The 23,427-nt window shown below is 43.2% G+C and overlaps 1 protein-coding gene and 1 pseudogene across 1 annotated transcript in view; one reads left to right on the top strand and one right to left on the bottom strand.

The window, feature by feature from the left end:
* Positions 1-5,807, bottom strand: part of LOC124775471 (E3 ubiquitin-protein ligase TRIM37-like) — a 201,349-nt gene extending 195,542 nt beyond the window's left edge. Inside the window, exon 1 of the mRNA XM_047250307.1 lies at positions 5,754-5,807. Coding sequence (XP_047106263.1) covers positions 5,754-5,807 — 54 coding nt within the window. The remainder of the gene's footprint in view (positions 1-5,753) is intronic.
* A 10,914-nt stretch (positions 5,808-16,721) lies between these two features.
* LOC124775461 lies at positions 16,722-17,577 on the top strand (annotated as a pseudogene).
* Positions 17,578-23,427: the final 5,850 nt, after the last annotated feature.

Here is a 23,427-nt window from a genome sequence, read left to right as displayed (position 1 = left end):
AGAAGGTGTTGGGAGCGCTGCAAGGTGGGGGCAAGGGCAAGGAAGGTGGTGTCATCGGCAAACTGGAGAAGGTGAAGGGGGGGTGACGGCGGCGGCATGTCTGCCGTATATAAAAAGTACAGAATGGGAGAGAGGATGGAGCCTTGGGACACACCGGCAGAGGAAAAAACGGTTTAGGAATCCGTGTTATGGATGGTGACGTAGGAAGAACAGAGGGAGAGAAAGGAGCCGATCAGATGGACGTAGTTAATGGGAAGGGCGAAGGTTTGGGGCTTGAAGAGGAGACCGGAATGCCATACACGGTCATAAGCACGTTCGAGATCCAGGGAGAGGAAGATTGTGGAGCAACGGGAATTAAGCTGTTCGGAATGGAGATGAGTGAGGTGAAGGAGAAGGTTGTCGGAAGAGAAGGATGGCCGAAAGCCACACTGGGTAACAGGAAGTAGGCAGTGTTGGTGGAGATGCTGGTGGATGCGGCGGGTGAGGATAGATTCCAGGACCTTGCTGAAGACCGAGGTAAGGCTGATGGGTTGGTAGGAGGAGACGGCGGATGGTGGTTTACCAGGTTTAAGGAACATCAGGATATGGGAGATTTTCCACAGGTCGGGGTACTAACCAGTGGACAGGACTACATTGTAGAGCCTGGCCAGGGTGGAGAGGAAAGAGACAGGAGCTTCACGAAGGTGACAGTAGGTGACACGATTGTGACAAGGAGCAGTGTTGCGTTTCGTGCGGAGTGTAGCAATGTGATCCTGTGTAGTGATAGGGGCATTGAGTTCCGTGTGTGCAATGTTGTCCAAGTACTGGAAACCAGGTGCGAGGGGAGGGACAGAGGTGTCAGTTCGATCGCGGACATCTGGGAAGAGGGAGTAATCGAACTGGGGATCATTGGGGATGGAAAAGACATAGGAGAGGTAAGAGGCAAAGTGATTGGCCTTACTAAGGGTGTCAGGGAAGGGGTGATCATCATGGAGATTAGTTCCGGTAGGGCGACGGAAGGCTGACCAGAACTTGGACGAGTTTATAGGTAGGGTAGCATTTAAACGGGTGCATGTCTGTCGCCAGTCCTGGCGTTTCTTAGCTGCGAGCAAGTTTCGAATGTGTCGCTGGAGTTGCCAGTGGCGTCGGAGTGTGTCCGGGTCACGCATGTGGAGGAAGGCACGATAGAGATGGCGGGATTTACGGCGGAGGAGGACGGCCTGTGGGGGTAAGGTAGGACGGTGGGGGTGGATGGAGACAGTAGGGACATGGGCCTCCACGGCCTCAGACAAAGTCTGCTGGAGAAAGGAGGTGGCATGGGTAACATCGTCAGGGTGGCGGTAGGTGAAGGGGTGGCTATCGACCTGGGTGGAGAGGGTATCCCGGTAGGCATTCTAGTTGGCATGGGAATAGTAATGGACATACTTTGGGGGAGGGTCATTACGAGGGTCAGGGTGGGGGCGACGACCGTCTGAAACGGTGAGGAGAACAGGGAGATGGTCGCTACCAATAGGCTCCAGGACATCCACCGTTATGCGGCCAAGGAGGTTAGGGGAGGAAAGGATAACATCGGGAGTGGAGTTGGATTTGGGACGAGTGTGCTGGGGGATGGGGATGATGTCACCTTGAAGGGAGGAGAGGAACCGATGCCACCGCCGTAACTGGGCGGCGGAACGACTATGGATGTTGAGATCGGCGGCGATCACATAGGAGGAGAAGGTACGGTCAATGTGGGAGAGGAAGTCGAAGGGAATAGGGGCGTTAGGGCGGATGTAGATGGTGGCGCAAGTGACGGTAAGGCTGGGGAAGAAGAGACTAAGGATCAGGTGTTCGATGGGGTCGGGAAGGAGAGGTTGGAGCTGAACTGGGATCTGGCGGTGGTGACCAATGGCAACTCCGCCACGCACAATCGGGAGGGGATTATCGGAGCGGTGAAGGAGGTAGGGCGACGTGTGGACGGTGTGGTGGGGTTGGAGGAAGGTTTCATTGAGGAGGAAGGCATCCACGCGGTGGGTGGCAAGGGTGTGCAGGAAGAGGTTCTTGTTGGTGGGGAGGGAGCGGATGTTGTTGAAAAGAATACGGTGCTGTCGCACCATGACAGGGATTTAGACAAGGATGTCAAGACGGGAGAAGGTGAATTGGGCCTGGTTGTTGGAGTAGGTGGCATACATTTTTAAGTGGAAAATGGAATGGGCGGCGAGGGAGACCTGTTGGAGGGTGTGATGAGGGCGCTGGAAAAGGTGGACGTTTTGTAGGACAATGATGAGGAACCTGATGACTGATGATGTCCTCAGCGGGGGGGGGGGGGGGGGACGAACGGAATTGCGGAATTGCCAGGAGGGGTGGGGGCGTCCAGAGGACGGACAGGGACGGTGAGTTCAGGAGTGGTCAGAGGAGTTCGGGCTTTACACTTTTGGGAGTAGGTGAGATGGGGGAGATTGCAGGTATTACAGGAGGGAGGGGACTGAAGTTTAGGGCACTGCCGGAGAAAGTGCGCTTGCCTACAACGCGGGCAGGTGGGGGCCTCATGGCACTCGGCTGTTGGGTGTGCGTTATAGCGCAGACACCGACTCTAAATGTTCCAGCTCCTTTGTAAAGCTGTCTCCATCAGAAACAACACGTGGTAAAGCTGACATCGGTCAGACGACACGTAATTAAAGAATCTGTGGTGATACGCCTAGAGCAAAATCTTATAAATCGTGATGGCGGTTTTCAACTGGACAAGGCTTGGGACCCGGTGATATCTCTAATTTCCTCTGAGAGAAACAGTTTATTCATAATGGGCGCGCATTCCGACAGAGGGCGGACATGTAGTTTTCACCTTTACGCATGCGCCTGCCCACCACAAATAGAACAGTACCTCCAGAGGGCGCGGATTTCAATAGAGGACGCTCCTGTGACGGAGGCCAAGGCGCATGCGTTTTCGCGCCAATGTTTTGCTACAAAGTTGACTCCGGGAACTTGCAGTCTCCAGTGATGGACACTCACCTGAAGATGGCTGGACGATTGCAGCCGAAATACCGTGGCAAGAAATCAACGTGATCCGGCTGCAATCCCGAAATCTCATCGAATATTCAGTACACCGGGAAAACTTCAAGAATCACAGCTTGTTTTTTCTCAACACCATGGCATCTACCAGCAAGACAAAACAACAAGACACACAGCTCGCAGTGTATGTGTGTGATTCGAAGAGCACTAGGATGAGTTTGCCGTACTCCTCTGGCCACCAAACTTCCCGGATTTAGCCGCATGGGGTAGCTGTCCGGTCTCAGGTGCTTTGCATCGGTTCGCGCGGCTCCCCACGTCGGAGGGTCGAGTCGTCCCTCGGGCATGGATGTGTGTGTTGTCCTTAGCGTAAGTTAGTGTAAATTAGGTTAAGTAGTGTGTAAGCCTAGGGACGATGACCTCAGCAGTTTGTTCCCATAGTCGTTACCATAAATTTCCGATTTCCCCGGATTTAAACCCAATCGAGCATCTGTGGGACCACCTCGACCGGGCTATTCGCGCCTGGATCCTCAACAGAGAAACATAGCGCATCTGGCTACGGCACTGGAGTCGGCATGGCTCTACATCCCTTTCGGTACCTTCCAGAATCTCACTGACGCTCTTCCTGTAGGTCTCGCAGAGCTCCTTGCTGAAAAAAGTGGTTTTTCAGGCTTTGGACATGTGGTCACGTTAATGTGGCTGGACAGTACATACACACGTAACGAAACATAAGAAAAGATCACCAAATTTTGAAGTGCCCTTTTGTAAAAGCGGGTGGAATTTGCAAGTACATTTGGCAACGAACGTACTCAAAGAACTAAGGGCTATTTTAACCTGGAACCGTCAACAACTTGACCTCATATTTTAAGGAGAAGAAAGCTCACTTGCAAGACATCAGCCCCAGCACTCGATACCGAGCGAAAGTTTCGGCCGTAATTCTGAAATTACGCGGATATGGCCTTCTGAAGGTTCAGCTTGTAAACATATGAGCTCACTGTTTGCCACTCGCTCGCTCCACTGCAGCCGCATAATGCCCTACCGCGAATTACGATGCACTGGAGTGACCAGGAGGCTTGTGAAATACTGTTTTCACACTGGTAACATAGTTTGTTAGTTTGTTCACTGTATTAAAGAGCAAGGTTTCTAACTTGGGGCTGGTGCCAGGGTTATTACGTTTTGAACGTTTTTACGCTGCGATTCACAAATGCAATTTAAATTAATGAAACAAGTGAGTGTATTATTAAAGAAGTAACGTAGTGCTATTTGATTATTAATATCGCTGTTGTACGTGATTTGAATTTTAAAGCTGACACTGTTAAAGTGAAGTAGTTTTGCAGGAGACCCGCTGTTCTTCAACGCTATAGTATGACGACATTCTAAATCGAAAATCATGAGTGTAATTTGGTAACAATTCTTCAGTTGCTTACATATATTCATTTCTACTGAGGGAGACCAAGAAAATCTGCATCACCCTCTCTACCACTGCACCAGGAATTCTGTCATCCGCAACGATTGCGATCAAGAAGACCAGCAAGTGTTACTGCAAGACAACTCATCGCGGATGGTTTTGATCTAAATGAAAGCTGGAAGCATGGATGGTCAACAAAAACATTGGGAACAAGAGCCCATCACCTCGATCCCACAAAGAAGCCAAAAAGTTTTGACCTACCGAGGAACCTCTGTTGCCACCTCAACAGGTTAAGGACTGGACATGGTTATTGTAACTATTTCAGGTACAAATGGGGCTGGATCAGTTCACCAATGTGTGAATGTAATTAAGAAGAGCAAACAATTGACCATCTAGTCCAACGCTGTCAACTTCATTTATACCCGGGAATTCCCGACGACTTGTTCACTCTCACACCCAGCTTAATTAATTGGTTGAAAAGCACAGACTTTATGGTTTAATCTTGTCTTATAACATATGTATATCGTATAAAATCACTTGTCTTACATCAACTGTATGTTGTATACGATTACCATACGATTAACTAAATAAATGAATAAGTCTGTTAGTGGTAACAATTTCTCTTCTCGTGAACGCCGAGTTGAGAAACCAAGGGCAGCGAACATAACACTTCTATTTAACCAAACGACAGGTTCACGTTAACAACAGTCGGTGTGACGCAAGGATACGACACGCCACTGCTCGTTTACACAGCCGACTTACCTAAACCAGCCCTTACTGTGCGTCTGCTTCAAATTGATAACGTTACTCTGTCCACCCTGTAGTCATCCCATCGATCCTTCCAACTGCATCTGGGTGGACGACTGCATCCGGCTGAGAGGCTTCGTCAGCCACAGATAACGCCAGAAACCTATTCGTTAAACGAACTGGGGAAGTCCTACGATCAATCCCTCGGAAAGTCTTTCGCTGTCTGCCAGACTCTGGAATGATCTCTCACTCGACCACGGGTGAGTGGTCAACCTCAGTGCAGGCAGTACCCGGGGCGGCCACAGCAATCGACCAGTCGGGGGAGACGTGAGTCGTGCTCGACGTCCCTCGCATCCCTGCGTTCGACCCTCCCCACTCCCCCCCCCCCCCCCCCCCCACACACAGTGATGCCCCTTGGCAGCAGCCTCAAGCTGTGCGACCGAAGCAAAAAACTGCCTAGAGCTGTGAGCGAAGGGTCACCAACTCAGCTCGCATCTGTACATAGCAATCTCAGTGCCTACCCATTTCTGAAATCACTCCTGTTTGAAACTCGTAAAAATATGTAATAAACGAAACGCTGTACTCGCCTTATTAGCAGCAGGATCTCGAGCGGCTCTGTCACTGATGGTCTAACCGACACTTTTGATGCTGGAGGATCAGGAATTGGTGATCGTGTGTGACGGAACATGGTGCGGAGATACCGTATCTGTTTGGACGTCGGTGTTCGTCAAATCGAATGCTACATGTGAATGGACCCAGATGACAAGCAGCAGGAGTAAGCGAGAAACTTGAGTTCGTATGGCAAACTTTACCTTCTTGATCCCACTACAAGTCCTCAAACTTCATAAAGGGAATTGAGTTAGGCCTGTATCTCGTATTTCGCTAAAGTTCCCAAGTCGTCAGCCAAGTAACAGCTTCGACCACATGCAGCCTTTTGACCGCTTAAAAGACGAGTAGGACACTAGTCGTAACATCGCAAGAGGACAAAGATGTTATTCAATTGATAACGTGGGAAGTTTTCGCAAGATTTCGACTACTGTGGTAGCGTTGAGAAGACGGAACACAGTTGTTCTGGAACACTTCGAACAAATGATATCGGGTGACGGCAGTGTTGTGCTCGGGTTTAATGCGCATAACAACATGTTTATTAGCACCTATGAACTAAAATTTACAGCTTGTCGGTCAATAAATTGCAGAGAATAGTCAGCTAATACAACAATTAAAAATAAAGAAAAGAAAATTACGATGGGATATATATGCACAAAAATGAGCTCAGAAATGTACGAAGAAATATAGAATTAAATTACAGCAAGGCCTGCTCTTAGGACGAGTCTTATCAAAATTGTTAATCGCCCTTTCAACTTTTGGCTGCAGTCGTACGAAGTAGAAAACAAATGCTCAGCCCAATTCCACTTTCTGGAAAAAAGCTGCTCAGCTGGTTATAACACACTATGTTGTCTGTCACTTAAAGTTCATCTACACAATTTTGGTGCAAGTTAGTTCAGGCACAAGCTATATTTTCAGGCCGTAAGCTTATTTTCCGGTCCACATGCACTGTTAATTCAGAAATTTCACGTAGTACAGTGTAATACAAAATAATAATCTTACAGTGAGACTTAAGTACATCTACTCTCTCGTCTGTTGATACGAACATATAAAAATAAGAATAATAAAATGTGTTAACAGAGAAACATTATTCAACACCTTACAAAAATATGGAGCTGACAACAAATCAGTTGAAATCATAAAAGACCACCATGAGGGAATCAGGCTAGCTACGGCTTCTTACAGGACCAGCCCCATAGCCAGTCTCTGTACTGATGCTGCGGAACTGCCACACACACAATCTGCGGCAAGTCCTCGTGGTACATCAGACATGTAGGATTCTCACTGTTCCTAATTCGCCGTATAACATACTGTTGCCCAGACATCTACGGAAAGCTTTTCCTCCAGTCGTCCACGAACATTAAGGCCGTCTAGGATCTGCGTGACCGCGCTGCTGCTACGGTCGCAGGTTCGAATCCTGCCTCGGGCATGGATGTGTGTGATGTCCTTAGGTTAGTTAGGTTTGAGTAGTTCCAAGTCTAGGGGACTGATGACCTCAGATGTTAAGTCCCATAGTGCTTCGAGCCATTTGATCTGCATGAAGCGTGTGCTGGAGTAACTTGTATGGAGCAAGTACAACCCCAAGGCAGTGCTTTAGCCGACTGCCGCTCTAGTCACTGCAGAACTAAGGAATAATTTTAAAATTAGTGCAGTACGGGAGAGGCTGCACTTCTTCATCTGATTTTAATACAATATTTTATGACATTTTAACTGAGCAGCACAACTATATGGCTACATTTACAGATAGGTCTAACCAGGTTGCTTTGTTTTTTTTTACCCTGATCGTGTCCTCAAGATCCAACAGCCTCGAGACCTGTCTTTGATACGGAATTATATGACACTTTGCAGGCAATGGAACAGATGAGATGTGTTGCGAGTGCAAAATTTCTCATTTGTTCCGACTCCCTGAGAATCCTTCACTCTCTACAACACTGGAAACCAGCTGATAAAGTAGTCCAGAATATCCAACACGCCCTCCTGCACCCACTACGGTAGTTGAAGGAGGTGTCTTTCCGCTGGGTGGCTAGAGACGTGGGTACTAAGGTGAACGAAATTGCAGCTGTAGTAGCCAAGGAGGCATGCCACAATCATCAGATAAGCAATGAGCCAACCCTCTACATGCTGTCACATCGCTGTTGAGGTACAAAGAGTTATGCGTCGATGGGAAGAATGAAGGTTGGAAGGGACAGACAATAAGCTGCGTCTGATAAAGTCCACGACATGGCTGTGACGTACGTCCTTCCAGTTACGCAGGCGGATTGAGGTCCTTCTCACTTGTCTTTGCATAGGACACAGCCCTATAAGGCAACGGCTTCTTCCTCCGACGAGGATCCACTAATGTGTGGTGTTTGTGGCGTACAGAACACATAGCGCCACATTTTACTGGACTGTGTTTTATTTTAAGATCAGAGCGCAGCAGATCATCTGCTGACAGATTTTCCCTCTACTTTACTTGATTATCAAAGGAATAAGGGGCGACTTTCAAGGCTTTATGAATGTTCTGATACTCATATGTCTCCTAAAATTTTAGAGAAAAGTTTTTAATGTGTTGTCAAGGTGCTGGCTCATCCAGGTTTTTTGTAAGCGTCCAGCCAGTCACATATCCTTGTGTAATTATTTTAGCTCTTCTCTTATGTTAATTCACGTTTGTATAGAGTTATTCTGTTTTAGGAATTTGATTGAAACTTTTGGAAACAATGAGCCTACACTTTAAAACGCATAGAGGAAGGTAGGCCTGTGATTGTTACGTTATGAACAAACCAAGACTAACCATTACGCACCACAGAATTGTTATATTCGTATCAAATGAAATGTATATAGGTGATGAGACATTTTCGATCCAACTGAATGTAGTATCCAACTGAATGTATACTCGCTGTCCTATTCACCATCGTTCCGTACTAAAAACGTAAAATATTAAGTCGTCGGAGGAGAGGGACGAGGACAGCATTGTGAATACCACGAATTCGACGGAAGATAAGGATGCGTCGTCGTCGAGTTATGCAACGTGAAAACATACGTTGTAAGCTGTCTTCATCTTTTGTTTTTGCTTTGTACTAACACATCTCCGAAGACATCAGAGCCGCCAGTTATTATGTTACTTTATCATCGTGCCACACTCCACAGACGCGCGATGACTGAAAATTTGTCGGTACTATCTTATATTGTGTATCTGCAAGACCCGTCCCATATCTTCTGAGGGTACCTTGAGTACTATACCTACTCATAGTTTTACGACAGTATACAAAGTTCGTGGTAAAAATTCAAATTCTTGACATAGTAATGGCTAAAAGGAAAACACTCTATCGCCTGACACATGAGGGTAGTGGAGGAGATGTGTACTTCTGTTTAGCACTGACACGAAAAGGCGCGGTGGCTAAGTGTAATCGTAGAAAGCACAGCCTACACGAACCAGTTTATTTCATGACATTTTTGCAAATGCATTTGAAAACTGCTTCCCCAAGAAAATAGTTAAATATACTCGTAAGAAACCTTGTAACAAACCATGGCTTACTAAAGGTATAAAAATATCTTGTAACCGGAAAAGGGAAATGTATCTGACAGCAAGAAAGAGTAGTGGCCCAGAAACTATCAAACATTATAAAAACTACTGTGTTGTATTAAGAAAAGTTATTAAAAAATCCAGAAGTATGTGTATCATGTCTGAAATGAGCAACTCTGATAATAAAATTAAAACAATTTGGAATATTATTAAAAGAGAAACAGGTCAACCAAGAGCTCAGGAAGACAGTATTACCATCAAATTGAATGAAAACTTTACGAACAAAAAGTCAGAAGTTGAAAATATTTTTAATAATCATTTTCTAAATGTTGTGGATATAGTAGGATCCAGGTGTTCATTAGAAGATGCTAGGCTGTCAATGGAAGAGGCCACACCTAAGCAATTTGATACAATTGAAATCTCACCCACTTCTCCCTCTGAAATTAGGAAAATAATAAACTTGCTTAAAAGCAAAAACTCACATGGAATTGTTGGCATTTCCAGCAAAATACTAAAAGCTTGTTCTCAACAGATAAGTAAGATTCTCAGCCACCTGTGTAATAGCTCTCTGGAACAGGGCATTTTCCCTGATAGACTTAAATATGCTATTGTTATACGTTTGCATAAAAAGGGGGATGGATCTGATGTCAACAATTTCCGTCCAATCTCCCTTCTAACAGCTTTATCGAAAAATTTAGAGAAAGTAATGTATTCAAGAGTAGCTTCACATATCTGTAAAAATGAAGTACTAACAAAATGTCAGTTTGGTTTCCAGAAAGGTTTTTCAACAGAAAATGCCATATATGCTTTCACCAATCAAATTTTGAATGATCTGAATGACAGAACACCACCCATTGGGATTTTTTGTGATCTCTCAAAGGCTTTTGATTGTGTAAATCATGAAACTCAGCTAGACAAGCTCAAGTATTGTGGCATGAGTTGGACAGTGCACAGATGGTTTAATTCGTACCTAACTGGAAGAGTGCAGAAAGTTGAAATAAGTAGTTCTCATAACATGCAAAGATCAGCACGTTCCTCAAACTGGGGAACTATCAAGAATGGGGTTCCACAAGGGTCAGTCTTGGGTCCTTTGTTGTTCTTAATATATATTAATGACTTGCCATTCTATATTCATGAAGAGGCAAAGTTAGTTCTCTTTGCTGATGATACAAGTATAGTAATCACACCTGACAAACAAGAATTAACTGATAAAATTGTCAATACTGTCTTTCAGAAAATTACTAAGTGGTTCCTTGTAAACGGACTCTCACTGAATTTTGATAAGACACAGTACATACAGTTCTGTACAGTGAATGGTATGACGCCATTAATAAATATAGACCTTAATCAGAAGCATATAGCTAAGGTAGAATATTCCAAATTTTTAGGTAGGTCCATTTATGATAGATTAAATTGGAAGAAACACATTGCTGATCTGCTGAAACGTTTGAGTTCAGCTACTTATGCAATAAGGGTCACTCAAATTTTGGTGATAAACATCTTAGTAAATTAGCTTACTACGCCTATTTTCACTCATTGCTTTCATATGGCATCATATTTTGGGATAATTCATCACTGAAATTAAGTATTTATTGCACAAAAGCGTGTAATCAGAATAATAGCTGGAGTCCACCCAAGATCATCCTGCAGACATTTATTTAAGGATCTAGGGATATTCACAGTAGCTTCTCAGTATATATACTCTCTTATGAAATTTGTTATTAACAACCAAACCCAATTCAAAAGTAATAGCAGTGTGCATAACTACAATACTAGGAGAAAGGATGATCTTCACTATTCAAGATTAAATCTAACTTTGGCACAGAAAGGGGTGAATTAAACTGGCACTAAAGTCTTTGGTCACTTACCAAATAGTATCAAAAGTCTGACAGATAACCAACAAGTATTTAAGAAGAAATTAAAAGAATTTCTGAATGACAACTCCTTCTACTCCATAGAGGAATTTTTAGATATAAATTAAGAAAAAAAACAAAAAAATAAAAAAAATAAAAAATAAAAAAACACAAACAATAAAAATGTTGTTATACACTCCTGGAAATGGAAAAAAGAACACATTGACATCGGTGTGTCAGACCCACCATACTTGCTCCGGACACTGCGAGAGGGCTGTACAAGCAATGATCACACGCACGGCACAGCGGACACACCAGGAACCGCGATGTTGGCCGTCGAATGGCGCTAGCTGCGCAGCATTTGTGCACCGCCGCCGTCAGTGTCAGCCAGTTTGCCGTGGCATACGGAGCTCCATCGCAGTCTTTAACACTGGTAGCATGCCGCGACAGCGTGGACGTGAACCGTATGTGCAGTTGACGGACTTTGAGCGAGGGCGTATAGTGGACATGCGGGAGGCCGGGTGGACGTACCGCCGAATTGCTCAACACGTGGGGCGTGAGGTTTCCACAGTACATCGATGTTGTCGCCAGTGGTCGGCGGAAGGTGCACGTGCCCGTCGACCTGGGACCGGACCGCAGCGACGCACGGATGCACGCCAAGACCGTAGGATCCTACGCAGTGTCGTAGGGGACCGCACCGCCACTTCCCATCAAATAAGGGACACTGTTGCTCCTGGGGTACCGGTGAGGACCATTCGCAACCGTCTCCATGAAGCTGGGCTACGGTCCCGCACACCGTTAGGCCGTCTTCCGCTCACGCCCCAACATCGTGCAGCCCGCCTCCAGTGGTGTCGCGACAGGCGTGAATGGAGGGACGAATGGAGACGTGTCGTCTTCAGCGATGAGAGTCGCTTCTGCCTTGGTGCCAATGATGGTCGTATGCGTGTTTGGCGCCGTGCAGGTGAGCGCCACAATCAGGACTGCATACGATCGAGGCACACAGGGCCAACACCCGACATCATAGTGTGGGGAGCGATCTCCTACACTGGCCGTACACCACTGGTGATCGTCGAGGGGACACTGAATAGTGCACGGTACATCCAAACCGTCATCGAACCCATCGTTCTACCATTCCTAGACCGGCAAGGGAACTTGCTGTTCCAACAGGACAATGCACGTCCGCATGTATCCCGTGCCACCCAACGTGCTCTAGAAGGTGTAAGTCAACTACCCTGGCCAGCAAGATCTCCGGATCTGTCCCCCATTGAGCATGTTTGGGACTGGATGAAGCGTCGTCTCACGCGGTCTGCACGTCCAGCACGAACGCTGGTCCAACTGAGGCGCCAGGTGGAAATGGCATGGCAAGCCGTTCCACAGGACTACATCCAGCATCTCTACGATCGTCTCCATGGGAGAATAGCAGCCTGCATTGCTGCGAAAGGTGGATATACACTGTACTAGTGCCGACATTGTGCATGCTCTGTTGCCTGTGTCTATGTGCCTGTGGTTCTGTCAGTGTGATCATGTGATGTATCTGACCCCAGGAATGTGTCAATAAAGTTTCCCCTTCCTGGGACAATGAATTCACGGTGTTCTTATTTCAATTTCCAGGAGTGTAGTATCGTACTCGAAAACAAGCAAGCAAAAAATAAACCTTACAATTAGTGCTTCAGCCATCTCTTGTGGTGCTATAAGAGTCAATTCTGTTTTGACAGCCGATGTTGATCTTAATTAGATTTTTCACCTCTGTTTTAAATACGTTAACTGAAATATGTGGTCACAATTACCAGCGTTATTTCCCCACCCAGGTGATTGTAAATGACAAAGATTGGTACGATGAGACTGAAAAAGAAATACCATATGCTCTGGCCTTCACATTTTACAGATTCTAATATCATCGGACCGTTGTGCACTCTACAGAAAACAAAAACTGAGTGTCAAATATTCTCTTCAAGTATTTCTCAAAGAATCTTAATAGTTTCTATGCAAATTCTGGCATAAAATTGACCAACATTCTAAATTTATATGCATCTATCCAAATGAGAATTAAGACTGCTTTTCATTCCAAAAGGTGCCTAAACATCTATTCATATTGTTTTGTTGAAGCCCTTTGTCTGAACACTGTTTACATGAATACTTGTACGTGCCGCATAGCAGCTGCTGCTGCTGCTTTTATTACTGCAGAAATATGCAGGTTAAAGATTTTGTTCTGAGTCTCAGTGTACTGCGAAACCATCTTATTTCGTGAGTACTTTCTGTTATAAATGGGCAGCGGACGGAATTTTGCCGCGTATAACTAATACGTACAAATAGCCAAATGATGCGTGCTCTTTGCTTCAATGAAACTGTTGTCTGTAAAGTATAGCAATACGTTGATGTAGATTAATCAGCCGAGCGTGCAATAAAATAATCTATAACAATTTTAGGGTGGAGTTGGCACATTAACAAAGTGGAAATTATTTTTTGGTACAAGGTAAATGCACACAATATGATCCTTCTGTTTGAAATTCACAAACAATGTTATAAAATTTGTATTTAGTGAGAACTGCGTAAGAAACAAGTCTTCACGTTAGCAAATATTTCGTATTTTTGCGAGACCTGTAGTATCTCGCTGTTTGACGCACCGTAATTGCCGTGTATAGTAACCAACAATGCTCTCTATATACATAGATAATGTGATCAATAGCTAATGCAAAAGTTTTGCTGTTTTTTACATATAATAATATAATTTCTCCGTAGGGACTTAAATTTCTAAATACATTATCGAAAAAAATTCTACCCCATTTGAAACGTAAGAGGGGTGATAGATGTCAACAACATTTCGTTTTACTTACAGTTGTTGGAACCTCAGAAGTTTGCTCCATGTTCTCCCGCTGCCACGTCTAGTCTCCTGAAGGAATTGAACTGGTGTAATTTTGTACTTATTTTAACGAATAACTCGTATTTTCATGTACTTGGTAATGTTACAACATCACTTAATTTAGGCATCGACACAAAATGTCAGAGATAATATTTCTGTGAGGTATTCTTTTGTTTCAGTAACCAGTGAAGTAACGTAAATGTTTATCTGTACCAAATTCAAGTCACGATTCGGTGAACCATCAGGAAACATCAATCGACTGAGTGAGTCTAAGAGAACTAATCATAGCCCCTATATACTGAGTGAGTCTAAGAGAACTAATCATAGCCCCTATATATAGCTATGTAATAAAACTATCTTGCTTTTCTGAGAGATTGTTGGCCCACTGAGACACCAGTTCTACAAACTACGTCGAAGTACTGCGACTTTCATATTTTTACATATTGCAACTAATCTGAGCGTATTTAAGTGCATAAGAAGAAGGCTGGCCTAGAATCTTTCTCCCTGTGTTGTAACCTTACCATTATGCCGGCACTAAAACACCAGGAGTAAATCTGGAAGAGTTTGTGCAGGTAAACTGCATTACATGGTTAAAAGAGGGCCGGTATTAGTTGAAGTATTTGATACACAGAATGAAAATGCCCATAACAAGTTGAGTAATGGAACACAGGCATCGGTTACTGTTTATTGCTGTAGAATTCAGTCCGAAAACTGTTTGATGCGGGTTTACATTCTAGTCTACACTGTGATCGCCTTTTCACCTCTGCTTAACCACGTATTAACGAACTACAACCATTTAACGCGCTTACTGTAGTTAAGCCTCGGTTTTCCTCTACAGTTTTTGCTCTGCAGACGTCCTTCCACTACTTAGCAAACTCGCGCTTCCTTGATGTCTCAGGAGTTGACCTTCCAACCTATTGTTTCTTTTATTCAAGTGGTCCGCAGCTCGTGGTCGTGCGGTAGCATTCTCGCTTCCCACGCCCGGGTTCCCGGGTTCGATTCCCGGCGGGGTCAGGGATTTTCTCTGCCTCGTGATGACTGGGTGTTGCGTGATGTCCTTAGGTTAGTTAGGTTTAAGTAGTTCTAAGTTCTAGGGGACTGATGACCATAGATGTTAAGTCCCATAGTGCTCAGAGCATTTTTTTTTTAAGTCAAGTCATACCTTAAATTTCTTTTCTTTACATTTCAATTCAGTACTCCTAATTAGTTATCCGATCTACCCCACTAAGCTTCAGTATTTTACTGTAGTACTGTATTACACAACCTTATATTTTGTTCTTGTCTGAATTCGTTTATCGTCCACGTTTCACTTCTGTACAAGACCACACTCCAGAGACATACGTTCAGAAAACAACTCCTAACACAAAAATTTACTTTCGAGGTCAATAAATTTATCTTATTCAGAAACGATTTTCTTGTCATAGCAAGCTTGCATGTTATGTCGTCTCTACTTTGGCCATCATCGATTATTTTGCTGCCCAAATAGCAAAGCTATTTAAGCGCAATAAAGAACCTCATACAGTGGCAGCTCGGGTGTATGCACTGCGGAACTGCAGCACCCCCTATTTATCGATAACATTTAACACAACGAGCCTTTTTTACTTTGTTTCTTTGTACTTACACAATATGCAGTACCCTTGTTCAATGAGCAAAAAAAAAAAAAAAGAATCTTTGTATGGAATTGTGCGCTTCTCAGTTTCCAGTGGCTATTTCGCTATTGTGCGTGTGCACACATACGGGCCTGTGCACGACGCTGTAAGGGAGAGGGAGTACGGCCGCTTTAGCAGTGATAAAAGAAGGGCTTTTTTTTATTCCGTGTGTGTTATGCTTTGGCATTTTCTTGAATGACATAAACTGTGGAATTAGGCTATTATCCTGCCTCCAACTAATCTATTTGATCGACTTTTTATGTTTTCTATCTTACATATAACCTTAACTATTCGCTTTGCATCCCAAAGAAATAGCCTCAAGAGCTAAAGTTTCAACACAGCAGAGGTCCAACACCTGATATTCTAATATCTCAGTCAGACATAGGCAACAACAAGAAATACATACATAGCTTTAATTCTGAATGGTTTGAACGGAAAAGTTGGCTTTGTGGCTGAGAAGAAAAATTGCAGTTTTTGCTTTCCGTGTTTGGTGTTAGGAGGGTATGGAACGCAGACAAAAGATGGTTTTGCAGATATAGGCAAAACGGAAAAACTGAAAAGCGTGAGATGTGGAAGCAGTACGTTGATAATGTAGGTTCACTATCTCTTTTAGGAACAGTTAGTATTAACGAGAAAACTGGTGAGGCATACAGACTTTCAATCAATGAGTATAATGTAAAGCATAAAGATTAAAAAGAACTGTGAAAATTTGTCCAAAATAATAAACTACATTTTCTAGTAGGGAAACTTTGAAACTCCCTTACGTGGACATGATGAAGAAGATGATTCGTTAAGTCAGGAGTATTTAGGGGATTACTAAGTTTTGTATCTAAGTTACATTCCATTTTGAAGAATCACTTAGAAACCACTCCAGTCTTCAAAGTTGGTTCTAAGACGATTGAAAATGAGGTGCTCCGGCTACAAAGGAGACAATAATGGAAATTAGAAAAGCTTCCTTCGTAGCTCTTATGGTTGTGATACAGCAGATACTTTGGAACACATTTACATGGTTCTTGTTCCATGGTACGTACTGAATGGAGAAATATTTAAGCATTTTTGGGGATTTTGTTCCCAGAAAATGAAACTGCAGAACGCATATCAAAGCATGTTTTAGAATAATAAAACATAAATTTTCAACGTAATGAACATAAACAAAATTCGAGAAAATTTGTAACCTTTAAAAAATAGTCTTACTAAAATTCAGTGAACATAAAACGCAGATCAAACCATCACAGAACCAAAAGGAATTTTAAAATACCCGAATGAGGATAATTCCAAGTTTTTGGTAGAGCTGCCTCATTAGATTATGCCTCACTTTGAAATTATTTACAACCAAAGCCATCTCGACAATTTTGTGTGTTTAAAGTTAATGAATATGTAACAGTAGTCAGAACTGTTGTTTTAAAATTAAGAAACTCAAAGTACCGTGTGAATCCTTCAAAGACACTCGTGGTAGAACCTAAGGAAGTGTGTGACTGTATATTTGTCGGTATAATGGTCAGACATTCTTTCACTAAATGCTTAGTAGCTATTAAATTGTTCACGAGGAAATGATTCGCTAGTTTTAAGAATGAATACGCTACATACGAAACAGTGCTGATTGCTGGGGCGTATCCCATGACTGACAAGGAAAAGCTTTAAACTGAACTAAAAGTGTGTTGAAGAATCTGATATTCTTGAAAATTGCAAATTGTATGAACTGCTGAAATTTGTTTCGGAAAAAAATCTAGCCAAGTTCCTTAGTGAAATTACCAAACCGTCAAAAATCTTCTTGACAATTTGCATAACTACATTAGAGCAGAAGGCTGCTTTTCAACACAGAAAAGAATAAGAACTTTTCTAAAATGCATTATGAATTCGGAAAGTTATAAGCTGCTGGCAGTGGTTTCAACAGAGAAAAATTTCCTTAGGTGTCATCCGGAGATCAAGTAGAAAATAACCGACATTTTTGTGCAAATTACAAGAAGAAGAATGGTTTTCTTTTCTAACTGAACAGGTAGACTGTGACAATGTAGGTCAAAGTAAGTAAACAATATATGATTTTGTTGTTTTAAGATTAAAGAAACTGAATAAATTATTTTTTACGTGTTTTTACACTTTTACACGATTTCAAAACAAAGGCTAAAAATTATCTGGATCTGCATCTCAGCTGATTTTCTACGAAGCGTCATTGAAACACACACTAACCACGGTAAACGACCTCGTACCTTTAACACCACTTTCTCCTCACTTCACTGGGGGCCATTCACATGATGGCACTACACATGGCTGCCACAGTCTAAATAAGTCGTTTCCATTCATCTAGCGGCGCCTCTTAATACCACATCAAGCGTCGCTTAGCACTGACTACAGAAAAGTGTGGCTTACGAGAGGCTTTTAGACCATTGTAACCCATTCTTCTCAACTCCATACGCACAGTCAATGAGCTAGCTGGACTGCTGGTTCAAAAAATGGCTCTGAGCACTATGGGACTTAACATCTATGGTCATCAGTCCCCCAGAACTTAGAACTACTTGAACCTAACTAACCTAAGGACGTCACACAACACCCAGTCATCACGAGGCAGAGAAAATCCCTGATCCCGCCGGGAATCGAACCCGGGAACCCGGGCGTGGGGAGCGAGAACGCTACCGCACGACCACGAGATGCGGACTGGACTGCTGGTAGCACTATTGAACTCACGAGAGATTCCTCCCACTGATTTCATGCGACAGTCTCTGTGCGTTAGTACGAGGGACAGTACAAAAGAAATGCACACGATTTTTTAAAATCCATCTTTTATTCTTTATGTTTGAATGTTTTGTCGTGTTTAGATACATCCTTTAGGAACAATATTTTCATTTCTCCATGTAATTTCCATTCCTCTCAACTGCCTTACACCATCTTGGAACCAGCGCCTGTATACCGGCACGGTAAAATTCTGGACCAACCTGTTGGAGTCACTCACTGTTTGGCAGTGTGCACAAGTGTGTCATCATCTTAAAACCTTGTTCTAAGAAGAGAGTCTTTCAGTTTCCCAAAGAGATGATTGTCACATGGAGCTAGGTCAGGACTGTAAGGCGGGTGTTTCAGTGCTGTCCATCCCAGTTGTGTGATTGCTTCCATGGTTTTTTGACTGACATGTGGCCGTGCATTGTCGTGCAAGAGAAAAACATCCTGCTTTTGCCGATGTGGTCGAACACGACTCAGTCGAGCTTGAAGTTTCTTCAGTGTCATCACATATGCATCAGAATTTATGGTGATTCCACTAGGCATTATGTCCACAAGCAAGATTCTTTCAGAATCGAAAAACACCGTAGCCATAACTTTCTCAGCAGAAGGTGTGGTTTTGAATTCATTTTTTTCTTGGATGAATTTGCATGATGCCAGTCCACTGATTGCCTCTTCGTCTCTGGTGAAAAATGATGGAGCCGTGTTTCATCACCTGTCACAATTCCTGAAAGAATTTCATATCCACCATTCTCGTACTATTCCAAAAGTTAGCTGCATACCGTTTTTCTTATTTCTTTGTGAGCCACTGTCAACATCCTGGGAACCCACCTGGCACAAACCTTTTTTAACGCCAACACTTTCAGTATTCTGCAAACACTTCCTTCCCCTATCCCAACGTAGCGTGACAATTCGTTCACTGTGATGCGTCTGTCAGTAGTGACCAGTTCGTTAACTCTCTGCACATTGTCTGGAGTGTGTACAGTACGAGGCCTGCCGCTGCGAGGACAATGCTCAATATTGATGTGCCCGCTTTCATCACGTAACCTGCTTGCCCACCGACTAACTGTACTGCGATCGACAGCAGCATCTCCATACACCTTTTTCAACCTTTTGTAAATGTTTCCCACTGTCTGGTTTTCACAGCACGTTGCTTCTGACGAACGTCAAGTGTAGCAGCCATCTTGAAGACATGGTGTGACGGCGACACTCACGGGAACAGGTTGAACTAAGTTTGAAAACAAGCGGGAAGGCTGTATCTACACACTGTAAGACTTTCAAACATACAGAATGAAAACTGTATTTTTACAAAAATAGTGTGCATTTTTTTTTGAGTGACCCTCGTACTTGAGGTCTGCCTGGTTTACGTTTGGCTGTATTTATTCCTTCACATTTCCAGTTCACAATCGTATCACCAACAGCCGACTTGATCAGCTTTAGGAAAGGCTGAAATGTCCCTGATGGATTTGTTACTCAGGTGACATGCAATGATCAGTCTACGCTCGAAGTCATTGCACTCTGCTGACCAACTCATTTTTCTCTGTTGACAAAACACTATCCCCGCGTCGTTTTGGATTGGCTGGTTCGCTTCTCGTGACACCTAGTGGTCAATTCCACATTACACAGGGGTGTTCAGATACTTTTGATTAGATACTGTAGATTTCTTTATAAGTAAACTTCCAGTGGTACTTTGTATATCTATAAATACCTACGCCATTACTACAATATCACTATCTTCACTGCAAAATACAGTCACCCTCATGATTTGCCAAATCATTACCCAAATCTTTGAAAACAAGTGGGAAGGATGTATCTACACACTGTAAAACTTTCAAACATGCAGAATGAAAACTGTATTTTTACAAAAATAGTGTGCAATTATTTTTTGAGTGACCCTCGTACTTGAGGTCTGCCTGGTTTACGTTTGGCTGTATTTATTCCTTCACATTTCCACTTCACAATCGTATCACCAACAGCCGACTTGATCAGCTTTAGGAAAGGCTGAAATGTCCCTGATGGATTTGTTACTCGGGTGACATGCAATGATCAGTCTACGCTCGAAGTCATTGCACTCTGCTGACCAACTCATTTTTCTCTGTTGACAAAACACTATCCCCACGTCGTTTTGGATTGGCTGGTTCGCTTCTCGTGACACCTAGTGGTCAATTCCACATTACACAGGGGTGTTCGGATACTTTTGATTAGATACTGTAGATTTCTTTATAAGTAAACATCCAGTGGTACTTTGTATATCTATAAATACCTACGCCATTACTACAATATCACTATCTTCACTGCAAAATACAGTCGCCCTCATGATTTGCCGATCATTACCCCAATCTTTCGATAACAGTGATAATTCACGTCGCAATGCGGTTACGTGTCGCGGCTGGAGATACTGCTATCCTGTGCGCTACTTAGCAATTCGAGCATTCAAAATTCTCTACGTTTCCGAATAAAAACACCGCCAACGTAGAGCGCTAATGATCTTTTACACAGGTCGTTCCAATTTTTAAGAATGGTAGCTGGACAGATTCTTAGATCTACAGGCTATTTGACGTCAGTTGGTTACAGAGTGAAGGCACGAGTTTATGCTCGTTGGTCCATGGCAAAAATTCAAGGGCGTTGTAGAACAAATGGTACTTTGATGTGTGTCGCACAAGACATTGATAACAGGGAAGGACCTGCTATGGTTCAATAAGAAAATTACTTTAAAAGCATAGCGAGAAGTAGTGAATTAGTGTCAGTTCAAAGACGAGGTGACAATGTAACCAGATAACCCACACACACCTCTAGGGCAACTGTGTGTGATAAATTCAAGGTCGCACATCATCATACTTGTCAAGGTCACCTATCATGACATGTGTCAAGGTCTCACTATGACATGTGTCAGGATCATTCCTTCCCCAACTTCCCCTCTCCCACATCTCTAGATAAAATGTGTGGCTTAAGAATGGCTGGAAATTCTTCCTATTGGCTGGGGAAATGAGGTCAACCAGATCTATTCACCTCCTTTCCTGACCCTTTTCTCTCTAGGACAGTTGTCTAAGTCTCGTCAGCCGTGTTTCGTTCGATGTAGTTGAAGGACCAGCATCATGAAACGTCGTCAGAGATAGCAGCCATCCCCAGACATAATGAAAAGAAAAGCCTTACCTGGTTCATCGTACGAAGCTGAGTCTGCACCACAGCAGTGTACCAGCGATATACGTGTGCGGTACATATGATGCATCATCACTATCAGCTAAAGAAATACGTGCATAATTGCACGTACTTCTGTATCCTACCATGTTAACTGTAATTAAGAAAAATAACTGAATTTCGATCTGTCAAAAGTCAGTGACTAGATTTGGGAAATGAAGGTATGCACTTTTCTTTGTAAATATGCATAACAAAGGAATGTACATATGATAACAAAATAATTTTTGTTTTATTCAAAACAAAAATATATATTTATCTTTGGCGACAATTTCTTTTGTACAGTATATACACGGCGAGTCAGGAGAAAAAATACATGCGTTGAGGAGTGATAAAATTAGTGAGTGTGAACAAAAAGTTTCATGTGGATGTATGTTCTGTTCCGAATTGTTTCCGAGTTACAATACATTTAATGTACATTGTTATTTGTTTTTTGTATTTTCAAACATCGTTATTGTTTACAAAATGGTTCAAATGGCTCTGAGCACTATGCGACTTAACTTCTGAGGTCCTCAGTCGCCTAGAGCTTAGAACTAATTAAACCTAACTACCTTAAGGACATCACACACATCCATGCCCGAGGCAGGATTCGAACCTGCGACCGTAGCGGTCGCTCGGTTCCAGACTGTAGCGCCTAGAACCGCACTTCCACTCCGGCAGGCCTATTGTTTACAATGTACCACAGAAGAGTACAGAAATTTAATAGGAACAGTTTGATACAGGACGCTTGTGGTCTATCAAATCTGGAAACTACCACGAACTAGCCTATGAAAACTACCTGAGCTACGCGGATGCACATCGCGCGAGATTTTTTATATCTCCCGCTCCGCCGCTCTCTTCGCGCTATGTGTTGGACCTAGAGAAAAAGTGAAGAGGATCGTTCTTGTATTACAGTAATTTGAATCTGTACCGCAACACATTTTTGCTGGAGAGTTTGATTTTCGAGTTATTCAACGAACAAATGTGATATTAAATGTGTTCTGTCTCAGAAACCATTCTGAGTAGGGCGTATGTCGATATGAAGTTTTTTGTTTAAAATCACTACTATTCACCCCTAAAAGCATGTACCTTTCCTCCTGAGTCACCCTGTGCACGTTTTTTTTTTTTGCTAGCGAGATTTTTTGTAATAGTCCAGAGATACATTTTCCTTTTTTATACTAATAATAAAGACTAGTAGCATTAGAATAAAACTAATACATACACTAAAAAGAGATCTAAATATAGTACATTTCTCATGGCGGTATGTTACAGTTCTAAGTCGAAACAACAGAGACAGATAGAGAAAGAGAGAGACAGAGAGGCAGAGAGGGAGACAGAGAGAGACAGAGACAGAGTGAGGGACAGACAGAGAGAGGGAGACACACACACACACACACACACAGAGAGAGAGAGAGAAAGAAAGAGGGAGAGAGAGAGAGAGAGAGAGAGAGAGGGAAGGAGGGAGAGAGACTCTTTTTAACTACAGTTATCATTTCTTGCAGTGTCATTTTTTGACGATACAGACCTTTCTTTTACATAGGAAACGAATAAAATATAGCGCTAATAATACGGACTGGGACGACTAACAGCAAGAAAAAAAGCAAACAACACGCACGCACAAACACACACACACACACACACACACACACACACACACACACACACAGTTTGCTACCAACTTAGACACACATCCAATACATACAAACGTCATGAGAGCCTCCTAATATCGTGTTGGACCTCCTTCTGCCCACCATAGTGCAGCAACTCGACGTGGCATAGAATCAACAAGGCGTTGGAATTGCCCTGCAGAAATATTGGGCCACGCTGTTTCTACAGCCGTCCATAATTGTTGAAGTGTTGCCGGTGCAGGGTTTTGTGCACGAACTGATCTCGCGATTATGTCCCATGAATGTTCGATGGAATTCATTTCGGGCAATCTGGATGACCAAGTCATT

This window comes from Schistocerca piceifrons, chromosome 1 (assembly GCF_021461385.2).
Source record: "Schistocerca piceifrons isolate TAMUIC-IGC-003096 chromosome 1, iqSchPice1.1, whole genome shotgun sequence".
In the NCBI taxonomy this organism is placed as follows: Eukaryota; Metazoa; Arthropoda; class Insecta; order Orthoptera; family Acrididae; genus Schistocerca; species Schistocerca piceifrons.
This window is presented reverse-complemented; position numbering and strand designations above follow the sequence as displayed.